This window comes from Dreissena polymorpha, chromosome 12 (genome assembly GCF_020536995.1).
Source record: "Dreissena polymorpha isolate Duluth1 chromosome 12, UMN_Dpol_1.0, whole genome shotgun sequence".
In the NCBI taxonomy this organism is placed as follows: domain Eukaryota; kingdom Metazoa; phylum Mollusca; class Bivalvia; order Myida; family Dreissenidae; genus Dreissena; species Dreissena polymorpha.
In genome coordinates, this window is record NC_068366.1 from 54,562,549 (window position 1) to 54,588,267 (window position 25,719).

The 25,719-nt window shown below is 36.9% G+C and overlaps 1 protein-coding gene across 1 annotated transcript in view; it reads right to left on the reverse strand.

Annotated features, from left to right (window-relative positions):
• Positions 1-25,719, reverse strand: part of LOC127852622 (midasin-like) — a 115,475-nt gene that overhangs the window by 66,158 nt on the left and 23,598 nt on the right. Inside the window, exons 17-25 of the mRNA XM_052386574.1 lie at positions 24,247-24,341; positions 23,524-23,629; positions 22,144-22,554; positions 21,636-21,740; positions 20,310-20,462; positions 17,484-17,699; positions 15,775-15,871; positions 13,792-13,885; positions 12,301-12,519 (exon numbers count right to left, since the gene is read on the reverse strand). Of these exons, the coding sequence (XP_052242534.1) occupies positions 12,301-12,519; positions 13,792-13,885; positions 15,775-15,871; positions 17,484-17,699; positions 20,310-20,462; positions 21,636-21,740; positions 22,144-22,554; positions 23,524-23,629; positions 24,247-24,341 (1,496 nt within the window). The remainder of the gene's footprint in view (positions 1-12,300; positions 12,520-13,791; positions 13,886-15,774; positions 15,872-17,483; positions 17,700-20,309; positions 20,463-21,635; positions 21,741-22,143; positions 22,555-23,523; positions 23,630-24,246; positions 24,342-25,719) is intronic.

A 25,719-nucleotide genomic window follows, 5' to 3' on the forward strand; every position in this document is an offset into this window, starting at 1 on the left:
TGTTCTGAATTTAATAATAATTATATGGCTATAAGGGGAATTCCCCCTAGAATTACGTGATAAATCAACCTTCACAATACACACCTGTGTACACAGTGTTGAGATTGTGAAATACCACGCTGGCCCATGAGAACAGAGGAGGTAATCACGTGATGATCTAAAGGCAATCAAGATGGCGACGTCAATGCCGAAACAGGTATTTTTCGCCGTTTTATACCCTTTATTACTTGTATTTAATTATTAAATGCCGCTCTGTTTCCAGCCATATCAGCAAGAAAGTGATTAGCGTTTAGTTCGTAGTAAAATTCGCTCTAAATCTCGACATTACCAGGTAACAAATTTCTTAGCGGGAGCTGCTCGTCATGTTATTTATGATCTTTGCTGGGTTTCACTTGTGAAATAACTCTTCTGCATACGAACAGAGAAGTATTTGTATTTAAAATCCATAAACGACTATTCTTTGAATGTTTCTTACTGTGTTTGGTAAAGTGCAGATGTGTACGAATCATTTTTCAAATAGTACGAACTTAAAAGGTTTTACGATATAAAGGGGTCCCGCTTTTGAGATGATCACAAAGGGTTCCCGGTTTCAGCCGAAAAACGTAATGTCTTTGAATGCTTTTTTAGGTTTAAATTTTTACGTGATAGAAGTATGTGGACAGGATACTTATTAACTAGGACGAAACTTATCAGCTATAATCAACCTAAACCAAACAGAACTTTTGGATGCCGCTCCCTTTCATATAAAAATTACGCATGCCTTTCAGTGTTTAATACTTTTTACAGGAAAACGTGTGGCCGATCAAACAGCCTCCACAAGAATAAAAAAATTGAGGGATGTAAGTATGAATAAGTTACATATCATTCTTGTCTGTATTTTATTAAGCACCATTAAAATGTACGTGTTATTTTACACAAACATAATTTAGACTTAACATGTAGTATATTTTCATATAATTTTCATTTTTAGATGCAAAGACGTTACCCTACAAACATTTTACTAAATTAATCATCAAAACCGACACAAAGTTCGAATTTATTATGCCTAAATTACTGATACTATAAATTGAGTTCTTCAGAAAGTCATTTCAGGACTTAACAGAAGCTGAACAAATGTAATATTTATACGTACATGAGAAATGACCTTTTTCCCGGAATATTTTTAATTATTATCTTACCGACCAAAATGCCGCTTATTCGACTAAAAACTATTACTGGTATACTTTACGATAATTATAAATGAAAGCTCCCGGTTCGAATGGATTTTACACGGAGCAGCATTTTGACAGGCGTTTATACTGCAGTGGCTTCATTAGGAAGAGCATACATAAAATATGCATATATGAATGTCACCATAAGCGATAATTAATTTACTAATACATGCTTTTTGATCGGTAATATACGGAATCAGGATAATGCCATCTATAATCTCGCCCTTCTTTCATCAAGGGCGAGACACGACACACGAAGCGATACACGTCAACACGATATTTTTCGCGACAGCCGCGGCGACGCACGATATTTTGTGCGACAGTCTTGGCGACGCACGATATTTTGCGCGACAGTCGCGGCGACGCACGATATTTTGCGCGACAGTCGCGGCGACGCACGATATTTTGCGCGATACACGAAGCGACACGCATAGAGAATAATAGGTTAGCGTTGAATACAGAGAAGTTTATGTTGCGAGGCACATGTACACCATCGACGACCTAGTTCTGGCTACCATAACTTTAAATGTCGCTTTTTATGATTTTTGACTGGCGCGACTTTGTACAGGTCTGTCAATACTAAATAAACTGTACGCTGAAGTTTCTTTAGCTATCGACGACCTTGACAATTTTGACGAGTAAACAGACAATTGCAGCGACTGACACTTTATTTGACAAAATATACAGGGCAATACGTTTTCCGACTTCGGACGACGAATTTAAGGACGCGCAGAACGTGTTTTATATATAATGTTATGGGTATGCTGTATGTGATCCGATGCATCAATGGCGCCCATGGCCATGTTAAAGGGATCTTTTCACGCTTTGGTAAATTGACAAAATTGAAAAAAGTTGTTTCAGATTCGCAAATTTTCGTTTTAGTTATGATATTTGTGAGGAAACAGTAATACTGAATACTTACCATGCTCTAATATAGCCATTATATGCATCTTTTGACGATAATAAAACCTAAAAATTATAAAGCGTTGCAACGCGAAACGATTGAATAATTTGGAGAGTTCTGTTTTTGTCGTTAAATTGCGTATTACTACGAAGATTGCTTATATAAGGTATAAAATACGTCAAGAATGTGTACTCGGCGGAATAGCTCAGTAGGCTAAAGCGTTTTTACTTCAGGACTCTGGCAGGACTCCAGGGGTTACTGGTTCGAATCCTGCTCCGGGCAATGTTCTTTTCCTTTTTTTAATTTTATTCTTGATTTTTTACTGGAGCTTTTACGATCTAATGTTTACATTTATCAATATAAAGCATTTAATGAATAAGTTAAAAAATGCCAAAATCTGTGAAAAGGCCCCTTTAAAATCATTTCCCCGAGAACATTGAACGACAAAAGTACAAACAAAAATAAAAAAAAACACGTAAGAACTAGTATCTTACCTTTAATTATCCTTTAAAATCCATCTAATAATCCATTTAACTCAATAATTGACGATTTTGCATCTAGGGTCTTTAATAATTATTTCAGCATATTTAAATAAAGACCCTTATGCCATTCTATCACTTTATTCAAATGAGTTTATGAACGCGATAAACTTTCTTCTTCGTCACACGCTACGTCATGTACTCTACATTACTGCTGTTCAAATGAACCGGAGCAGTTTATCTAATAATAGCCGTTGGTAAACTCGGTTGCATTTGCAGATTTCGGCAAACAAACATAATAATGTTTAAAATTGCACAATGTTTTATTTATCTATGGTAAATGCCCTTATTGTACGAGAAAATAATTTAATATATAAATACACAAAGAATGGAAAACATTCCAGTACACAACAGATAAATGAGTAGAAAATACCCGTGTACAAAATGGGACGTTCCCAATTCCAGTGTGGTGCTATTTTTACCATCTTATACTTTACACAGCTCTATGCCTAACGTGAATTAAATAGGACAGCAAACATAGCAGATTATTCATCAACTGTGCGATATGTGTATGGCTTGTTGTACATTCTTAATATTTAAGTTAAATGTCAAAAGTATATGCTTTGGTTATAAACAATGCACATTACACGAAATAAGGAAAATGTGATCAATTGACAATTCTGATATGTCGGCATACAGTACATGTAGAAAACATGTGAAATAAGTCGCGTTTATAATAAATCGTCAAAAAATGGGGAAAATGATGCAATAAGTATGTCATTTTATGAAGCCATCAATCAGCTGATTCATTATACGGATGGCGAAAAATTATGTCATATGACTAGATTTAAAGGTTGAAGCAGGGACCTATACAATTTGTTTGTATAGGTCCCTGGTTGAAGGTCGTATAATTTTGAAGCTTAAGTTTTGTGGACTTTGTTTCTTATGAAAAATCATTTAGTGGTAAATATAAATAAAAAAATTACAAAACAAAAATCGTGTAATTTTATATTTTATTTCAACATTTCTTTTGGTGAATATGTCATATATATATTTTTCTGCAAACTATGCACATTTTCTTCTAATGGGTGACCTTAAAATTCGATCAATGAACCAAACAATATCGACCTGATTTTAGCGCATATCGCATGACGTCATTTAAAAAGTAGTCCGTGCACGCGACAGGTATATTCCACAGTGTTGAATACAAGCAAGTATATTTCACAACGTGTTATACCGTCAATGTCGCGGTGAAAATGGCAGAGGCGTATTTAGGTGGGGGGCTAGGGGGCTAAAGCCCCCCCCCCCCCCCAGCTGGCTGGCTATATATGATTTTAAAAAAAATGATCCCCTTACAGTTCCAATCCACTTGTGTATTTCCTGTCATATGCCCCTAATTAGGCCATTAACAGCTGTCAATTTGTGTGATTAGCCCCAGGCATGTGTACAGACGATCTAACCTTCGCCAGCTCAACTGCACGCTTCATTGACTGTAAGTGATAAACTGCGCTATTTGATTGGCTGAAGGAGATACATTCAACTTATGAAATTCATCGATACATTTAGCTATAGGTAAATGTTTACAAATGGCTGCCGCATGTGACTTGTGAAAAACAATATCCTCCAATTACCTTCAGTCGAGCGGTTAAGGAAACAACTAAAATAATTTCTGAATGAATTCAAACATTGCCGCAATAAACGATGTACCTAAAAAGATTTATTTCATTCCTGTTTAATTCATGTCAAAATTGTTTATTTAGAGCGTGTTTAACCACACAAAGCCGATAGTTCCATACACATCCGCAAATGACATACACTTCGCGCAATGTTTACCTTGAGTCGAGAGGTAACATCCGAAAAGCGAAAGTACTCGATTGCAATAGACATGAGGTCAACAAAACTTCGAAAATTCGATTCACTGAACAAATTTAGAGAAACCGAAAGATTAATTTTAATTTTTTTATAACTTTTATTTACCATTTAATAAGTTTCTGTTTTAACGGTCGATCTTCTTTTGAGCAACATTGACATGAAAAAGTGCTCAAGAACTGAAAACAAAACAAAACAACGTTCGCAATTTGTTCCAATATAATTTCGGCATATATATTACTATTCAAAGATTGGATAAAATTATCATCAAATCGGGACAGGGTATACCCACTGAACATGTGAATATCGGCATGTCTCATATTTTCGCGATGTGCGCGCACAGATTGTTCCTTGCAACAATTTCTGGGAATCGTGAAAAGTAAACGAATTTTCTTTAAAATAAATCAAATACTTGAAATTATGTGTTTACACTAGCGCAGTGGTCTGCAATTTATGCGCAAGTTTAATTAAGAGTACCGAAAAAATGCATGGAAAAGGCATAAATTTGGACTATTTCTGTTGAAGTAAGATTTTTAATACAATAAAAAAAAATCTTATTTTATTCGTGTCTATAATTATTTTAAGCGTAGTAATGTTATTAAAACAAAATACTGGTTTGAGAGACATTTGATTTACCCCTGTGTGTCTGTCTGTCTGTGTGTCTGTCACACTTGATGTCTAAACTCAAGTTCTTGTTTTACATGCACTTTTATCATGCAAAATGCTGATTAGATAGCATGAAATTGCATCATTTGAAGGTACCATTTTAAAAAAAAATCAACGACGGAAGGGGACACCCCTCCCGCACCCTCCCCAGTTGAGGCCCCTCTCGGAAAAAATTCTGGATACGCCTCTGAATGGGATAAAATATTAAACACGATATATCGCCTTTTAGGCTACCTACACAAGTGCGATATTTCGTGATACGTTCTCGCGCGTCACTTCGTGTGTTTGAAACAATCGAACGATAACATTTTGTTCATTATTCATTTACGCGTTTGCATGCTAATATTACATGAAAAGTTGTAGCAACACATAGCAAGAGGAATCAACAACTATGGGTGACATTTCAATGTTGCCATACTTTACGTCTTATACGTATGCCTAAATACCCACACATTTACACAAATACACACTCGCATATAAAGCTGCAACCTGTGTGATTACCGTGACGTACATGAGCTCATCAAAGATAAGTATCAAATGAGGATTCCTGTTTTCCTATTAACGGGAACCCTTTGAGATCATCTCAAAAGCGGGACCCATTTAGATCATACACAATTTTGGTTCATAAAACTGTTTAAGACAAGTTTTAGATGTCTTCTTTATACAAGACCGCTGTATAAACATCAAACGAATACTCGGTTACAGATTTTAAATATAAATATGTCTCTTTTTGTATGCGGGAGAGTTATTCAATAAGTGAACCCAGCAAAGATCACAAATTACATGGCGAACAGCTCCCGCTAAGAAATTTGTTACCTGGTAAACTCGAGATTTAGAGCGAATTTTACTACGAAATAAACGCTAATCACTTTCTTGCTGATATGGCTGGAAACAGAGCGGCATTTAATAATTAAATACAAGTAATAAAGGGTATAAAACGGCGAAAAATACCTGTTTCGGCATTGACGTCGCCATCTTGATTGCCTTTAGATCATCACGTGATAACCTCCTCTGTGAGAATTGAGAGGGAAAACTTTATAATGGTATATTGAACATTATCTAAAATGGAGGATTTGGGAAGACAAAATGTGTCAGCGTTTTCACAATTTTAGTCTTTGTAATCTTTATCAAGAGCTGTCAGAGGACACCGCGCTCGACTATTCAAGTGCTTGACATTATAACGTAAGTCATCATGGGGAAATTGTTCATATTCAATAATTTATTAGACGATCTTTCAAAAACAAGAGGGCCATTAGGCCCTGAGGCGCTCACTTGAAAGCCAACGGAACTAGACTATTCTGAAAAAATTGTAAGCTGATTCATGAAGATTATTTTGGACCAAAAAAGGTGACTTTTAACATGTTTTTTTTTATATATTTGACCTTGTGACCTAGTTTTTGAGCTCATATGACCCAGCTTCAATCTCTGGCAAAATTTCATTGCGACAAATGTTCTGACCAAGTTTCATGAAGATTGGCCAATAAATGTGGCTAATATAGTGTCAACAAGTTCCCCCCCCCCTGGCGGCCATGTTTTTCAACGAACCATAACCATTTTCAAACTCACTCGAGCTATTGTTAGAACAAATGTTCTGATCAAGTTTCATAAAGATTGGATAATAAATGTGACTTCTAGAGTGTTAACAAGGTTTTGTAGTAAATAGCCATTTAAGGAAAAATGCCACGCCCTCTGGTGGCCATGTTTTTTAACTGATCTCAACCATTTTTTAACTTAGCCCAGATATTATTAGTTCAAATATTCTGACCAAGTTTCATGAGCATTAGACCACAAATGTGACTTCTAGAGTGTTAACAAGGTTTTACCATACAGTAAAGCCATATAAGAAAAACTGCCCCGCCCCATGGCGGCCATGTTTTTCATTCAACTGGAACCATTTTCGAACTCATCCAAGATATTATTGGGACACATGTTTTGACCAAGTTTCATGAAGATTGGACTAAAAATGTGACTTCTAGAGTGTTAACAAGGTTTTACTATAGCCATTTAAGGAAAACTGCCACGCCCCCTGGCGGCCATGTTATTCAACCAACCGGAACCATTTTCGAACTCGTCCAAGATATTATTGGCACACATGTTCTGACTAAGTTTCATGCAGATTGGACTAAAAATGTGACTTCTAGAGTGTTAACAAGGTTTTACTATAGTCATATAAGGAAAACTGCCACGCCCCCTGGCGGCCATGCTTTTCATCCAACCGGAACAATTTTTGCACTTGTCCAAGATTTTATTGGGACACATGTTCCCACCAAGTTTTATGCAGATTGGACTAAAAATGTGACTTTTAGAGTGTTAACAAGGTTTTACTATAGCCATATAAAGAAAACTGCCACGCCCCCTGGCGGCCATGTTTTTCAACCAACCGGAACCATTTTCGAACTCATCCAAGATATTATTGAGACACATGTTCTCACCAAGGTTCATGAAGATTGGACAATAAATGTGACCTTTAGAGTGTTAACAAGGTAAATGTTAACGACGCACGACGGACAAAAGGCGATCACAATAGCTCACCATGAGCACGCTGTGCTCAGGTGTGCTAAAAAGGGGAACAAGAGATGTGATATTAAGCACTGAACATCCCCTTAAGTTTCAAGTTGACAGCCTCTAACAGTTTTCAAGATATGCCCTGGTTCAACTCTTAATACAAAATGAGATCTACCCACAGAGTTTCTATCAAGTTTCATATTGATACAACTAATAGTTAAGATATTATCCGGACAAAATGTTTGCACAACTCACAAAGGGCAATGAATTTGGGAAGTAAGGGTTATGGTTCTTGTGAATAGCACACCTACTTAATGCGATGAACCTTCCTAGAAGTTTCAAGTTGATAGTTTTTGAGATATGAACTTTAAATAATGTTTTAGATATCACATTTTATGTTCACTTTAAAATATTGACTTAACTGACTGGAAATAAAACAGAAGGGTTGTATATTGTACACAGTGCCCCCATTTCCTGGCTAATCAAATGAAAAAGAAGCATTCAGTACATGGTTAGAGTTAGAACATAGAAGAGTTTTACCATCCAGCTGCAGGTTTCAGACTGATGTATCTTTTTGCCACCGTCCTCCGACAGTCGTGAAATGTCCGCCAGAGTTGTTCTGTAGTTTGCAAACAAAGAAAGATATTACATACATTTATGCTTATATTTTCTTTTGCAATTAAAATAAACTGCAAATAAATCACTAAATAAAGTTCTTAAGAGGAAATAAACAGGTAATACAATTTAAAAAAGAACAAGAGGGCCTTAAAGGCCCAAAGTCGCTCACCTGAGATTCAATAAAACTGACCTGTTCTTTGCAGCCCTAGATGTCATTAGAACAAATGTTCTCACCAACTTTCATTACTAGTGAACACCCACGCAGCCACGTTTGTCAACAGACCAGATTAATTTTCATAAACATCCAAGATATCATTTAAACAAATATTTTGACAAAGTTTTATGAAGATTCATGAAGCCATTTATGGAAAAATGCCCCTCTTCCTGGTGGCAATGTTTTCCAACCAACTGGAACCATTTTCGATTTTGTCCAAGATATCATTGGGACAAATATTCTGACCAGGTTTCATGATGATCGGAAAATAAATGTGGCTTCTAGAGTGTTAACAAGGTTTTACTATAGCTATATAAGGAAAAATGCCACGCCCCCTTGGAAGCCATGCTTTTCCACAAACTTGAACCATTTTCGAACTCATCCAAAATATCGTTGTGATAAATCTTCTGACCAAGTTTCATGAAGATCGGACAATAAATGTGGCCTCTAGAGTGTTAACAAGATTTAACTATAGCCATATAAGGAAAAATGCCCTGCCCATTGGCAGCCATGTTTTTCAAGCAAACGTACCCATTTTCAAACTCATCCAAGATATCATTGACACCAATCTTCTGACCAAATTTCATGAAGATTGGACAATAAATGTGGCCTCTAGAGTGTTAACAAGGTTTTACTAAAGCCATATATAGCCATATAAGGAAAAATGCCCTGCCCCCTGGTGGCCATGTTTTTATAGCAACCGAAACCATTTTCAAACTCATCTAAGATATCATAGGGATGAATCTTCTGACCAAGTTTCATAAAGATTGGACAATAAATGTGGCCTGTAGAGTGTTAACATGATTTTACTATAGCTATATATAGCCATATAAGGAAAAATGCCCCGCCCCCTGGTGGTCATGTTTTTTAAGCAACCGGAACCATTTTTTAACTTGTCCAAGATATCATTGGTACAAATCTTCTGACCAAGTTTCATGATGATTGGAAAATAAATGTGGCCTTTAGAGTGTTAACAAGGTTTTACTATAGCCATATAAGGAAAAATGCCCCGCACCCTGGTGGCCATGTTTTTCAACCAACTGGCATCATTTTCGAACTCGTCCAAGATATTATTGGGATGATTCTTCTGACCAAGTTTCATTATGATTGGAAAATAAATGTAGCCTCTAGAGTGTTAACAAGGTTTTACTATAGCCATATATAGCCATGTAAGGAACAATGCCCTGCCCCTTGGCAGCCATGCTTTTCCAGCAAACGTAACCATTTTCGAACTCATCCAAGATATCATTAAGACCAATCTTCTGACCTCTAGAGTGTTAACAAGGCAAGTGTTGATGCCACAAGACGGACAAAAGGCGATCACAGAAGCTCACCATGAACACGTTGTGCTCAGGTGAGCTAATAAAATGAATTCTAATTCCAAGGCATTTTTGAAAATGGAGAATGTGAAAATTAAAAAAAAAAAAATTATTGTTCTGTTAAAAGTTAATGTATTTTGAATAATTAAATGACAAACAAGGGCTGTTTGTAAAACATGCATGCCCTCCATATGGGCTCTCAGTTGTAGTGACAGCCATTTTGTAAATATGTTTTTTGTCACTGTGACCTTGACCTTTATCCTAGTGACCTCAAAATCTATAGGGGTCATCTGCCAGTCATGATCAATGTACCTATGAAGTTTCATGATCCTAGGCATAAGCGTTCTTGAGTTATCATCCGGAAACCATTTTACTATTTCGGGTCACTGTGACCTTGACCTTTGACCGAGTGACCTAAAAATCAATAGGGGTCATCTGCAAGTCATGATCAATCTACCTATTAAATTTCATGATCCTAGGCATAAGCATTCTTGAGTTATCATCCAGAAACCATTTTACTATTTCGGGTCACCGTGACCTTGACCTTTGACCTGAATATCAATAGGGGTCATCTGCCAGTCATGATCAATGTACCTATGAAGTTTCATGATCCTAGGCGTAAGCATTCTTGAGTTATCATCCGGAAACCATTTTACTATTTCGGGTCACTGTGACCTTGACCTTTGACCTAGTGACCTGAAAATCAATAGGGGTCATCTGCCAGTCATGATCAAACTACCTATCAAGTTTCATGATCCTAGGCATAAGCGTTCTTGAGTTATCATCCGGAAACCATTTTACTATTTCGGGTCATCGTGACCTTGACCTTTGACCTTGTGACCTGAATATCAATAGGGGTCATCTGCGAGTCATGATCAATCTACCTTAAAGTTTCATGATCCAAGGCATAAGCGTTCTTGAGTTATCATCCGGTAACCATTTTACTATTTCGGGTCACTGTGACCTTGACCTTTGACCTAGTGACCTGAAAATCTATAGGGGTCATCTGCAAGTCATGGTCAATCTACCTATCAAGTTTCATGATCCTAGGCATAAGCGTTCTTGAGTTATCATCCGGAAACCATTTTACTATTTCGGGTCACCGTGACCTTTACCTTTGACCCAGTGACCTCAAAATCAATAGGGGTCATCTGCGAGTCATGATCAATGTACCTATCAAGTTTCATAATCCTAGGCATAAGCGTTCTTGAGTTATCATCCGGAAACCATTTTACTATTTTGGGTCACTGTGACCTTGACCTTTGTCCTAGTGACCTGAAAATCAATAGGGGTCATCTGCGAGTCATGATCAATCTACCTATCAAGTTTCATGATCTTAGGCATAAGCGTTCTTGAATTATCATCCTGAAACCATTTTACTATTTCGGGTCACAGTGACCTTGACCTTTGACCTAGTGATCTCAAAATCAATAGGGGTCATCAGTGAGTCATGATCAATGTACCTATGAAGTTTCATGATCCTAGGCATAAGCATTCTTGAGTTATCATCCGGAAACCACCTGGTGGACGGACCGACCCACCGACCGACATGTGCAAAGCAATATACACCCTCTTCTTCGAAGGGGGGCATAAAAATTTGTCATAGTTACTGCAGTTTAATTGACGAGTTTCAAATTTTATTGAAAACCAGGGCTGTTTGTAAATCATGCATGCCCCCATATGGGCTGTCACTTGTGTGAATACGTTTTTGTCACTGTGACCTTGACCTTTGACCTAGTGACCTGAAAGTCAATAAGGGTCATCTGCCAGTCATGATCAATGTACCTATTAAGTTTCATGATCCTAGGTGTAAGCATTCTTGAGTTATCATCCGGAAACCATTTTACTATTTCAAGTCTCTATGACCTTGACCTTTGACCTAGTGACCTGAAAATCAATAGGGGTCATCTGCCAGTCATGATCAATGTACTTACGAAGTTTCATGATCCTAGGCCTATGCATTCTTGAGTTATCATCCGGAAACCATTTTACTATTTTGAGTCACTGTGACCTTGATCTTTGACCTAGTGACCTGAAAATCAATAGGGGTCATCTGCCAGTCATGATCAATGTACCTATGAAGTTTCATGATCCTAGGCCTTAGCGTTCTTGAGTTATCATCCGGAAACCATCTGGAGGAAGGACTGACCGACCAACAGATGGACGGACAGACCGACATGTGCAAAACAATATACCCCCTCTTCTTAGAAGGGGGGCATAATAATTAGTTTTTTTTTATATGAAATGGACCCAGCCCTGGTCATAATTAAATTAAAATGGGTCGCAATAAAAAAGTGTCAATTTATTATCTCCTATGTATTAAGAGTTTTAATTGCCAGAGCATTCAAAGGTAAATTGAGCCCATACAATTTGGGACGAACAGAAGAACATTTATATGGACAAGTGCAATGCTGAATGCATACCATGTTGCATGGACCTAACAATATGCCTATAATAACATGCCTCCTATTTTTGTTTTAAAGATACATACAGGACTAAAAAACTAGCAGCCTACCTAATGCCAGTATACTGCTGCGTCAAGCATGCTACACTTGTCTGCTGCTCTATCAACAGGGCGTACAGATGTTCAGCAAAACCCTTGCAACGTTCAATGTTGCCTGTACCGAGCTCCCGGGACGGAGTCATGAGTGCCGACCACAACTGAGCGCGTCGAGAGACGCAGCGGTAGAAATAGTCTTCACAGCTGTCCCACGCCTGGTGGACTGCAGCATCTCTGAAACAGCAAGGGACACTGAACTTTTTCCCACTCATTTTGACGCATTTTTAGTCCCTTAGAAAATCATATTGACTATACCTTTCTGTCTAGATTCAAGTTTTAAAGGCTTCATTTTCAACCCTAGGGTACTGGTGAGCAGCCAACAGCATAAAACCTGAACTGACAGCAAGGTACTGTCAGGCTGTTTTTTTTACTGGTTGCATATAGCCACTTTGCTACTGAGAGGTCAAATGCTAACTCATCAAATCTGCTGACCCCGATTTATCACAAATAATTTTGTCTATTTTAAAGGGATTTTCCTTTTTTTTTTAAATGTCATTTTAATCAATTAACTAACAATACTGTTTTGAATTTGGCATCAATTTGAGTCATAAACATAACATGGTAAATGATAAAATAAAGAAAGGGTCTGAACAAGGGACCTCTATAATCAAAAAGGTAGCCCACTACTACTTCCAGATATATTTTTTAAAATGCATTTTTTTTAATCAGAAGCGTTAATTTTGCTTGATTGATATTAATGCTTTCATATTTTTGAAAATTTTCATTTTGATAAACTGTGAACAAGTCCCTTAAAGTATAAATTGATAAAGTATATTATCTAACTGATTAGTATTACTAAAAAAGGGGCATAACTTTTGCAATTTTTAAATTACGATGTTAAAAATTATATTTGTACAACTTAATATCATAAGGGACTATGCCTCCAAAATTAAATGTTGTATGTAGGTGAACACTTTTAGAAAAGCCATACTTAAAGAAAGATGGGCAGACAGACGAAAGACTTCTAAGGTCATTCCATAATAGCATACAATAGAATACATGTAATAATCATGATGTTATAACAAGTCTCAATTGAAAAAGGGGCATAGGATTTTGTCATTTTTCACCTGATTATAACTTGCACAAGCACAAGTTCATTTCATAAGCAACAATGCCTGACAGTTTGAATGTTGTACATGTAAAATTAAGAAGAATTTATATGTTGTACATTTAAAATGTAGGAAAATTTACATGTTGCACATTTTAAATGTAGGAAAATGTACATGTTGTACATGTAAAATATACATATTGTACATGTACAATGTAGGACAATGCCTGTGGAAGAGTTCACGTCAACGGACAGGCAGACGGACAGATGTCCATTGTGATTCAAGTATACTACATTTACTTTGTAACAACGGGATCATGAAGAAAAAGAAAAAATGCCAACATCAACAATTCTGCAGGAGTTTTATTGTCTTGTAAAATGTGTGTGTATTAACTAACCCACTGAGTGACACATCAAGATCCACTGGGGTCGCTTGTAACGCGCCATCTTCATTCTTGTCACAAGATGTCAGCCCTTTACGATACGACAAACCTGTCATGATAAACAAAAAACATGAGTGAACAAAAAGAATTTTGACATCTAAAAATCTGTTGTTTTTTTCTAAAAAAACTACCCTGGTAGTTGATTTTATAAAGTACTTGTTTCAATTAGACTTAAAACCAATTTATTAAAAGTTCAATATCCAATGGCCCAGAGATTGTTTTTCTTGGGTAGAATTATTTCTTTGTGTCCATTGAAACCAAAAAGAACAAGCAAATTCGTTGAATTGATATCCCCCGCCAATATGCTTCTGGACACAAAAGTTGTGACCTTTGACCTCAATGTGTGACCTTGACCTTAAGCCCTAGGATTATGGGTGTTGAATGTGAAGCACCCCCAGATGATTGAGAACAACTATGGCAAGTTTCATGGCTCTTGCTCATGTGTTAATGAAGATAAAGTACTAAGCTTATATTAAAAAGCATTTTTAAAGATACAAATGGCCATAACTCCGTTATTAACAGATGGTGTACAATGCCATTTGGCGTGCATCATCCTCTTATCCATATATATACTCGTACCAAGTTTCAATGAAATCCGCCAAAGCACTTCCCAGATATGGCTCTGGACACAAAAGTGCCGCACAGACGGACAGAAAGACGGACGGAAGGACGGACAACGCCAAAACAATATCCCTCCACCTATGGCAGGGAATAAAAGTTAACGTCATATCATTCTGCATTTTTTTTTTAAATTTGGATAAATACTGATTATAAATCAGTCTTGATACAGATTTGGTTTACCTTATATAGTAGGGGTGTTTAACTGGTGTCATGCCAAAAACCTACTTACAATCATTCATTTCTTCTTAAATTTATTCATCCAATATAATGCAAAAACATAGCGAATTATTACGTAATTCAATACACCTTTTCTAAAACTTTGTTTGTCAAACATAGCGCATTATGACCTAATTCAATATATCATCAATGAAACTTTGTTTGTCAAACATATCACATTTTTACCTTATTAAATATACCATCTCTGAAACTTTGTCAAACAACCTGCTAGATTACACAATTCGATATACCATCTCTGAAACCTTGTCAAACAACCTGCTTGACCAATTCAATATACCCTGTCTGAAACTTTGTTTGTCAAACAACCTGCTTGATTACCCAATTCAATATACCCTGTCTATAACTTTGTTTGTCAAACAACCTGCTTGATTACCCAATTCAATATACTATCTCTGAAACTTTGTTTGTCAAACAACCTGCTTGAATACCCTATTCAATATACCATCTCTGAAACTTTGTTTGTCAAACAACCTGCTTGATTACCCAATTCAATATACTATCTCTGAAACTTTGTTTGTCAAACAACCTGCTTGATTACCCAATTCAATATACTATCTCTGAAACTTTGTTTGTCAAACAACCTGCTTGATTACCCAATTCAATATACCCTGTCTAAAACTTTGTCAAACAACCTGCTTGATTACCAAATTCAATATACTATCTCTGAAACTTTGTTTGTCAAACAACCTGCTTGAATACCCTATTTAATATACCATGTCTGAAACTTTGTTTGTCAAACAACCTGCTTGATTACCCAATTCAATATACCATCTCTGAAACTTTGTTTGTAAAACAACGTGCATGATTATCCAATTCAATATAGTATCTCTGAAATTTTGTTTGTCAAACAATGAGCACGATTACCAAATTATTTATACCATCTCTGAAACTTTGTTTGTCGAACAACATGCATGGTTACCCAATTTAATATACCATCTCTGAAACTGTGTTTGTCAATCAACGTGCATGATTACCCAATCCAATATAACACAATTGAAACTTTGTTAAACAACGTGCATGATTATCCAATTCAATATACCATCTCTGAAACTGTGTTTGTCAATCAAGGTGCATGATTACCTAGCTTTGCGAGGTATTTAAAAAGGTCACTGAGTGCCTTGCGTTTCCTCAGGTTGATGTGCTTCGCCTCCGACTTCTGTTTGTCCTTCTCAACACTCTGTAACAAAAAGATCTACAGGCTGTCAGAACATCAACATTTCATATGAGCCTTGCTCTGATAAAACAGGGCTTAACCCTTTGCATGCTGGGAAATTTGTCATCTGCTAAAATGTTGTCTGCTGAATTTCTAAAATTAGCATTTTCTTCGTTTTTTTCAAAGAATACTATCACAATAGCAAATAGTTTGGATCCTGATGAGACGCCACGTCCTGTGGCGTCTCATCAGGATCCAAACTGTTTGCAAAGGCTTTTAAAATTTGGTTCCAGCGCTGAAAGGGTTAATCCATGTGAGTAAGGTGCCCTTCTAACCATGGAGGGCCGACACATTCCGTCAAACCAGATTGGCACTAAAGAAACTTCCTTAACAAAAAGCTAAGTCTGTTGATCTGCTCCTGTTGCCTAATTTACCTCTAAAGCTTATTCTATTTACTTCTTAAATGTATACCTTTAACATTTTAACCTCTACCCTTAACCTACTAAATGACCTAAAAATCCAAGCAATCACCTAGCTGTTTTTGACATACAGTCAATCTTGTATTTAGAAACCACTAAAGGGAGTAACCAAAAGTGGTCTCTTAATAAAATGGTCTTTAAATAAAAAAAGGCCATTTGTGATGAATGCGGACTTTTGATTTTAAATCCAGATATCGGATTATCTCATTTTGACACAGCGATTTCTGCTTTTGTAATCAAATGAATCTAAATATAAATAAAATGTAAATGGTTTGCACGGAGAATGGTTTTTTCCAACTCCAAACTCATTCGCGATTAAATTTACGTGCACTTTTACTCTTTGACACTTCCAAGGAAAATGGCTGGTGTGAAATCAAAACAAAGGTTAATCGTTCATGTTATCAGCTTAGATAAACAATCAACACTGATTTATCCCTGAACGGTCAACAGATTTACCACCTTTACCTAAAAGCGGTCGCTTAATTCAAGACTCGGGCATTAAAATACACTAAAGTAAGCGGTCGCTGGTCGCGTAAGACAAAAGTTGCTTAATACAATATGAAAATATAGTTAAAATGCTTGGGCGGGATTTAAGGTGGTCGCATAAGACAAAAGTTGCTTAATTCAAGAGGTCACAAGCACAAGATTGACTGTACATTCTGATTCTTGAAGAATACCATACTGACCTCAAAGATTCCATACCCACTTCTACCATTACTATACAGAACTCAAAGATACCTTACTGACTCTCTTAGATTACCTCCCAGACCTCTAACATTACCATAATTATTGTCCTCTAACATTACAGTCATAACTATACTGACTTCAAAAATTATCATACATGTAGTAACAATTAAAGCTACTCTTATGGCCTCTACATTTAACCCTTATAACCTCTACTTACCCGGTTGACCTCTGAAGCTTATTCTAATGACTTAAAAATCTTAACCTGTTGACCTCTGAAACATTCTTTGTTGACCTAAAGAGCTTGGCCACTACATACCATATTGACCTTTAAAGTTTAACCTATTGACCTGTACAAATTACCACGAGGACCTTTAAAGCTTACCAAAATTACCTGCAAAGGTCACCCTTTGTACCTCTATAGCTTTCTCTATTGACCTCTAAATCTATACTTATTGACCTCTAAAATTTACCCTGTTGATCTCCAAAGCTTGAAGGGCATGAATTTCCTCAATGAGCTCTCCAGTAAACTGGTCAACCACTGCTATCCTCTCACAGTACCGTGACCTCATTACCACGGTGATCCAGTGCTTGTTGAGTCTGCTGCACAGCTGACCTAGTTTAAACTGTAGTGGTAACTGCTCTGCTGCTGTTGCCAATGTTGGGTTCATCACTGTGACATCTGGCGCCTGAAAAAGTAGATCAAAACACATACATGTCATTTTGCATTTTTAATGTTAATACACTGTAAACAAAATACTGAAAAATTATTGTATGATTCTTAATTTTGCACATTTGCAAAAATGACTCTCACTATTAATATTTTCTATATTATTATTATTATATATTTATACAAAAAGTCAATTTAGCTGATAAAGAACCAAGAGATATTTGCAAAACATGTATGCCCCAGAATTGCAGAATTGGGTGGTGCAGTTGGTAACACACTGGTCTACCATTCCTGAGGTCTCTGGTTCAGTTCCTGGCCGGGGCACTGGAAATTTCAGAAATGCTTCAAGTGTTTCCTACCCAACTAGAGATGAAGTGGTATGAAACCCAGGTAATTCTCGCGTTTATCGGTGCTATACACTGAGCACATAAAGAACCAAGGGATCTATTTGCAAAGAGCTAGGGTATCGCACCCGGATTCCTTGTATCCCAATACTGTCTCTTCTGCTTGCTGTCTCTTAAGCAAAAACCAAAGGACCCCATTGGAAATAAGTGCTTGCACTTTCATGGGTTATCCCTGACCGCAAGGTCAAAAGAAATACAAATACACAGCCTAGTCGTCCCTTTAACTACGGGTCATCCGTCGTACACAGCCTAGTCGTCCCTTTTACTAGAGGCCATCCGTCGTCAAGTATAATTAGCATACTTATTTTTATGAGCCTAAGAATTCTCTAGTTATAGTGAAAACCGATTTCATGATATAAGCACCTGTGACTTTGACCTTTGAACTGATGAAATTAATTTTAATAGGTCTCTTATTTGCAATTCAAATTATCCCTACTCCAATTTTCCAATTGTGAGGAAACTAATTTCTGTTACAAGTCCTTGTAACCTTGACATTTGAGGTGTTGACCCCAAATCTATATGTGTAATTATTACAGTAAAGCAGCATACCAACTAGAGCTTTGTCACAGATGTGACGAATACCCCCACATGCTGCATTGACACAGAATATTTTGCATGTTGTCTTTACAAAAAACTGCGGACACCATGCTCAATGTTTAAAATGCACTAAGTGACCCCGTGACCTAGTTTATGACCCAGCATGGCCCATGTTCAAACTTGATCTACACATCATCTAGATACAACTTCTGACCAAGTGTGGTGAAGATCGGATGAAAACTACTTGAATTAGACAGCAGACACCATGCTTTATGTGTAAAACGTACTAAGTGACCCTGTGACCCAGTTTTGGATCTGGCATGGCCTATGTTCGAACTTGGCCTTAAGATCATCTAGATAAAACTTCTGACCAAGATTGGTGAAGATCAAATGAAAATTACTTGAATGAGAGAGCGGCCAACATGCTGAATGTTTAAAACACAATAAGTGACCCTGTGACCTAGTTTTTGACCCTGCATGACCCATATTCAAACTTGACCTAGACATCATCTAGATACATCTTCTGACCAAGTTTGGTGAAGCTCGGATGAAAACTACTTTAATTAGAGAGCGGACACCACGCTCAATCTTTAAAACGCACTAAGTGACCCCATGACCTAGTTTTTGACTCGGCATGACCCATATTCTAACTTGACCTAGACGTCATCTAGATACAACATCTGACCAAGTTTAGTGAAGATCGTATGAAAACAACTTGAACAAGCAAATTCGTTGAATTTAAATCCCCCGCCAAACTAGAGCTTTGTCACAGAAAAAAAGCATTTTTTTCAAGATACAAAGGGCCATAACTTCGTTATTAACATATGGTGTACAATGCCATTTGGCGTGCATCATCCTCTTATCCATATATATACTCGTACCAAGTTTCAATGAAATCTGCCATAGCACTTCCAAGATATTGCTCCGGACACAAAAAAGCCGGACGGACAACGCCATAACAATATCCTCCCGCCTATGGCGGAGGATAATTAGATAGCAGACACTTAATACGGACCAACCAACCGACAGACAGACAGACAAGCTCACTCCTATATACCCCCCTAAACTTTGTTTGTGGGGGTATAATTAAGATGATTGGAGATGCAAGCATTCTCAAGGTATTATGAAGAATCTAATTTCTCAACACAATTTCCTGTGCCCCTACCTTTGACCATTTGACCTCAAAATCGAAATGCCTCCTGTTTTCCCCCTATGAAACCAGTATAGAAATGTGCATGATCACAGGTCAAAGTGTTCTAAAAGAACTAATTTACTGTTACAATAACCTGTGATTTTTTAATTTATTCCTCAAAATAAAAAATCATCATAAGTAACCACTTAACTAATTTTCAAAACCTTTGGTCAAAACATTCTCAAGATATCTTGCTGAAACAAATTTACTGTGACCAAACCCTTTGAACTCATTCTTTGACCTGTCAACCTTGAAATGTACAGGGCATCTTCCTGTTTTCCTTTCTACCAATTAAGCATCATACCAAATTGCATGGTTGCCTGTTAAAGTGTTCTCTAGATATCGCGCTGAATTAAAAGGTCTATGGTTAGACCCACCAACCGATAGACCAAACTAAAGACAAATGCAGAGCAATTTTACCCCCACTTTTTCAAGGGAGGGTAGAATAATATGAAGCAAATAAGTGTCTGAGATTCAATTATCAACACGAGTGCACCTTAAAGGCCCTAAGTTTCTGCAGCAGGACCGACTGGTAAGACAACAAGCCCTCTGTCCAGCTAGAGTACTCTGCCCCTGACACTGCTGGTAGCGTGGTGGCGCCACTCTCCACATCTCCCAGAATGCCTTGCACAGGAAGCTTGAGTACTCCCTGAAAGAACAGGTTTGTTTACAAAATAGCATCACTTGATCACTGTTAAAAAAGTTACTTGTTGAAAGAGTCCATTAAGAGCCAACATGGCATCAGCATTATTGACAACGGCTGTACAAGTTCTGAATGTCAAACTCATGTAAGTGCAAGAGTTGAACTTGAAACTGGTGTAAGAGCAGTCTCTCATTGATTTCTGAAATATTCTGATTTCTAATTCAATGGAGACAAGACTGCCAACCTGTCACAGAATTAAAGGTTGAAGCAAATAACTGATACACATAGTAGACAAAATGAATTCAACACATTTTGGACAAGTGTGTCACATAATTATTATTTTGCCTTTTGTTAGCAGGAAACACTTAATACAGAAAAGACAATTTTAATTGAAAGTTTAGCATCAGTACAAGGAAGGAAACATATTCATTAGAAACTGTGTGAATACAGATCCTTGCTGGATATGCTCCAGCTTGTATTTAGACTCTAGTTGGCTATGTATGAATACATATCATAGCTGGCTGTGTATGAATACAGATCCTAGTTGGCTATGTATGAATACATATCATAGCTGGCTGTGTATGAATACAGATCCTAGTTGGCTATGTATGCATACAGATCCTAGCCGGTAAAGTATGAATATAAATCCTGGCTGGCTATGTATGAATACAGATCCTAACTGGCTATGTATGAATATAGATTCTAGCTAGTTATGTATGCATATAGATCCTGGTTGGTTGTGTATGAATACAGATCCTTGCTTTGTTATGTATGAATACAGATCCTAGCTTGTTCTGTATGAATACAAATCCTAGCTGGTTGAGTGCGAATGAAGATCCTAGCTGGTAGAGTGTGAATACTGATCCTGGCTGGTGGAGTGTGAATACCAACCCTTGCTGGGTCAATGTGAAAACCTGCCCTGACTGGTTGAGTGTGAATACCTGCCCTAGCTGGTTTGGTGTAAATTAATATCCAAACTGGTTAAGAATGAATACCAACCCTAGCTTGTCAAGTATGAATACTGACTGTAACTATTTAAGAGTAAATACCTACACTTGTTAGTTTAGTTTGAACACTGACCCTAACTTGTGTAGTCTGAGTGAAAACCGACCTTAGCTTGCTGTGTTAGAAAACCAATCCTATCTAATTAAGTAAAAACTATCTGTATTTCCAATTCACCTGGAACTGTTTGATGTGCTTGTGCAGAGTTCTATGGGTTTTCTCTGCAGTCTGCTTCAGGGCCCAGAAATTGATATCTGACCACCGGGCGATCTTCACGAACCCCTGAAAACACAAAACTCATTAGTTTTAACCTATTTCACTAGCTTGATTGCATATCCTCTTGATTGTTAAGCAGACGCAATATCCAACAGGTAAAGCCAAAATAAAGATTTTGGCCAATTTAACTATCAATTTGGTAAATATCCCCTAATTTTGGCATGAAATATTTTAAACATTGATTGATATTATTTATTTATTGCATTCTAAAGTATTAAAGATGCAAAAAAGAAACAATTGTATTTAAGTTAGCCATGAGGCACTAAGTGTCACCTTCCCAAATAATTTTTTTTCTTACCTTCAGTTCTTTCTCAATTGGTTGCCTTAAAGATGCAAAACAAAATACAATTGTATTTAAGTTACCCATGAGGTAATTAGGGGTCTCTTCACAATTAAATTATTTTCTTACCTTCAGTTCTTTCTCAATTGGTTGCCTTAACCGGTCTAGCTCTGCTTGTACAGTGGAAGAGAATCGTCCATAAAACTTGTACAAATTCCACAGCACCTGCTGCATTGTCGCCAGCCTCTTTCTGGTTGCCATGGCCACCTCATCATCTTTATCTACCATACTTTCAGTTTTATTGTCAGCTGCCAGATTGAGATCAATATTTCCACCCTCGTTTCCTATTTCAGCTTTCTTAATTGCATCCGTTTCCATGGATTCCACTTGACCTTTTGCCTCTCTTGTTGCCATGGCAACCATGTTACAGTGAAAGCTGAGAAGCATTTCTAGCCTTGTGTGGAAGTCTCCCAGGGAGGATTTTTCTATGAACTGCTTTAGGGCTTTTGTAAACTCGTCAAGTGATGGACAATTCTCTCCCTAAAAACAAACATTTGCAACATGTTTTTTTCATTTTACTAGCAGTACTTATAACCCATATATATGGTATACACACACTACATTAAGAAACAAATTACACTTGTAAATACTATGTAATGTAAAAGCTTTGTTTTTTAAATAACTTTGCCCTTTTAAGTTGAGAGCAATAAATATGCAAAATTAAATATTTCAAGGATTATTAATCCATATGCTTGTCAGTTCTTAAAAGTGGACAATTATTATAAATTCAACAAGAGATTGCCAAGCAATATGGTCCCCTACAGGTGAAACTCCACCATTGTCAGAATTTTTTTGTTTTTTTATATATATTTGTTGCCATAGCAACCGGAATTCTTGATGTAGGAACAAAATGAAATGATGTGCGTAATCTCTATATTGCCATCTATCCATGTTTCAAGTTTCATGAAAAAATATGAAGAACTTTTAAAGTTATCGCAGGATCCAGAAAAGTGTGACGGACGGACAGACAGACTGACTGACTGACTGACACACAGAGCGCAAACCATAAGTCCCCCCGGTTTCACCGGTAGGGGACAATAACATATAATATATATATATAGCTGTGAAAAATCTGATATGGTTTGATGCATATAAATTGCTAGACTTAAAGAAAAAAACTCTCATGAAAAGCCAGATTTATTATAATGTGTTGTAAGTATTTAGTTAAACCTAGCTACAATAATATGCCCACACACATTTCTGAATGCATGTTGAGGTCAGATGCAATCTCCAAATATGCTACCACCATGTGGTTAAATATTTACATTTGAAAGATTTATTTTGGAGAATTTCCAGGAAGTATTGAAGTAAAAACTCTCATTTCACAGTAAAACAGTGACAATTATTCATAATGTTCACTGTTATTTTTCTATGTTTGAAACTGTAAATTACTTTTATTTTATTTCCATATTTTAACCTACATTAAAGCATTAATCATAAAGCCCCTACCTGTTGTGTGAGTGTGTCCTGTGAGAGCTGGTATAGATGGAACCACCACTTGCTGGCCTCCGTCCGGAACTTGTACACCTCAGTGTCCATAGCGTTCATCCAACAGCTGCAAAAAATGGCATTGATACATGGGCTGGATTGGAACACGGATTTAAAAGACCGCTACATAATGTCACTCTGCTCAAGACATTAAAGTCTATATAAACCAAGTGGACCCAAGGGTGTGACCAGTTTCAACCTCAGGAGCATTTTTTGAATAAACTGTCTTGATGACCAAATATGATGTTCCTTACTACATATCAAAATCCGGAATGCTGCGGTTTTAGAGATGTTTTTCTTTTGAAAAAAATATTTTTAGCTCTTGCAACTTACAAATGCATCAGATCGTAAGGCTTTGAATTTTAGTAAAGACCGGGCCCTACAAGGATCATTCCTGTGAATTTTGATGGAAATAAGCAAACAAGTTTTTAAGGAGATATTCTTGACAGACAACAGAAAAAAGGTGACCAAAAATGCTCACCAAGCAGATGGCGTCCTCAGATGAGATAAAAACAAATAACATCAACACAATGGTCCCAGTGTCCTCCTAGCAAACGGGAGTTCACGGGTTCACTGTGGGAGCATTTTTAGTACTGGTTCCAGCCCCAGAAAACGGACTCAAGAGCCTTTCAAATAAGCCTTAGGCTTTCTGTGCAATCTAGCTAAAATAAATTATTACATTACCTCAGTTCCAATTTTCTCCACTGCATAATAAGACGTGAGATTTCAGCTAACTGGGTTGCCATGGAGACATGTTGTGAAGCATTGCTTTCCCAATCCTGTGAATAGAATATTAAATGTTTAGATCATAATGTGTCAGGTCATTGTGTACTTACCTGCCGAGTCCCACTAATAATCATTTCACTATTATCACAAAAATTATGTCCTTGACATTAATCTCTGAGATGTATTTTTATACAAGTGCTACCTGTAAAGGCTTTGATTTTTTAACTTTAGTATTAAGTCAACAACTAGATTTTTCGTTTAATTTAATGTCTGATATTGCTTTATTTCCCATGTTTTAGATGATTTATGTTTGTACAATTATCACATACAATCACACATGCCCTACTTGTTAAGGTCAAAATCTGGACAATCCATGAACATGGTGAAGAAATTGTCATTTACATCGTCACAGGACACCTAAAAACCATGTGTTTACAGCTATTTCACTCCATCATGATTTATAAATTACTTACAAAAAGTAATTCAAGTCAGTATTGACAATTGTATGTTTGCCAATTTGTGTAAGTATTAAAATAATTTTCCATATGTTATTATTTCAAGATTTGATATACTTGACATCAATTCACAATGACAATTAAGATTCATTTAGGCTCACATAAAAGATTATCATTAGCATTTACAGATTGTAACAATCAATTTTATAAAAACTCTAATTTAAATATAAGGCATTAAAATTTAAAAATAAACATACGAAAATATATCTTTTAAAACAAGTGCTGTCACCATAGGATGACATATGCCCCCTATAAACGCTTTGATAGAAGTTATTGAAATGCATTTAATGACCCCGTGACCTAGTTTTTGACCCGGCATGACCCATATTCGAACTTGACCTAGATAATGTCTAGATACAACTTCTGACCAAGTTTGGTAAAGATCAGGTGACAATTGCTTGACTTATTGAACGGAAACTAATCCGGACGGACGGACGGACTGACTGTGCGATTTTAATATGCCTCCAGAACCTATGTTCTGGGGGCATAAAATGACAAAATTGTATACCCTTGTCAGTTCACACATTTGGAAAACTATTGGTGTTGCAAACAATTGATATAACCTTGACCTGCCTGTGCTGTCTTTATCAGATTGACCTTGACCATTCTGTGCTATCTTAAGCAGCTTGACCTAAGTAACTTGACCTTGATCTACCTGTGCTGTCTTGAGCAGATTGACATTGACCTTTCTGTGCTATTTCAAGCAGCTTGACCTAAGTAACTTGACCTTGATCTACCTGTGCTGTCTTGAGCAGATTGACATTGACCATTCTGTGCTATCTAAAGCAGCTTGACCTAAGTAACTTGACCTTGATCTACCTATGCTGTCTTGAACAGATTTACCTTGACCATTCTGTGCTATCTTAAGCAGCTTGACCTAAGTAAATTGACCTTGATCTACCTGTGCTTTCTTGAG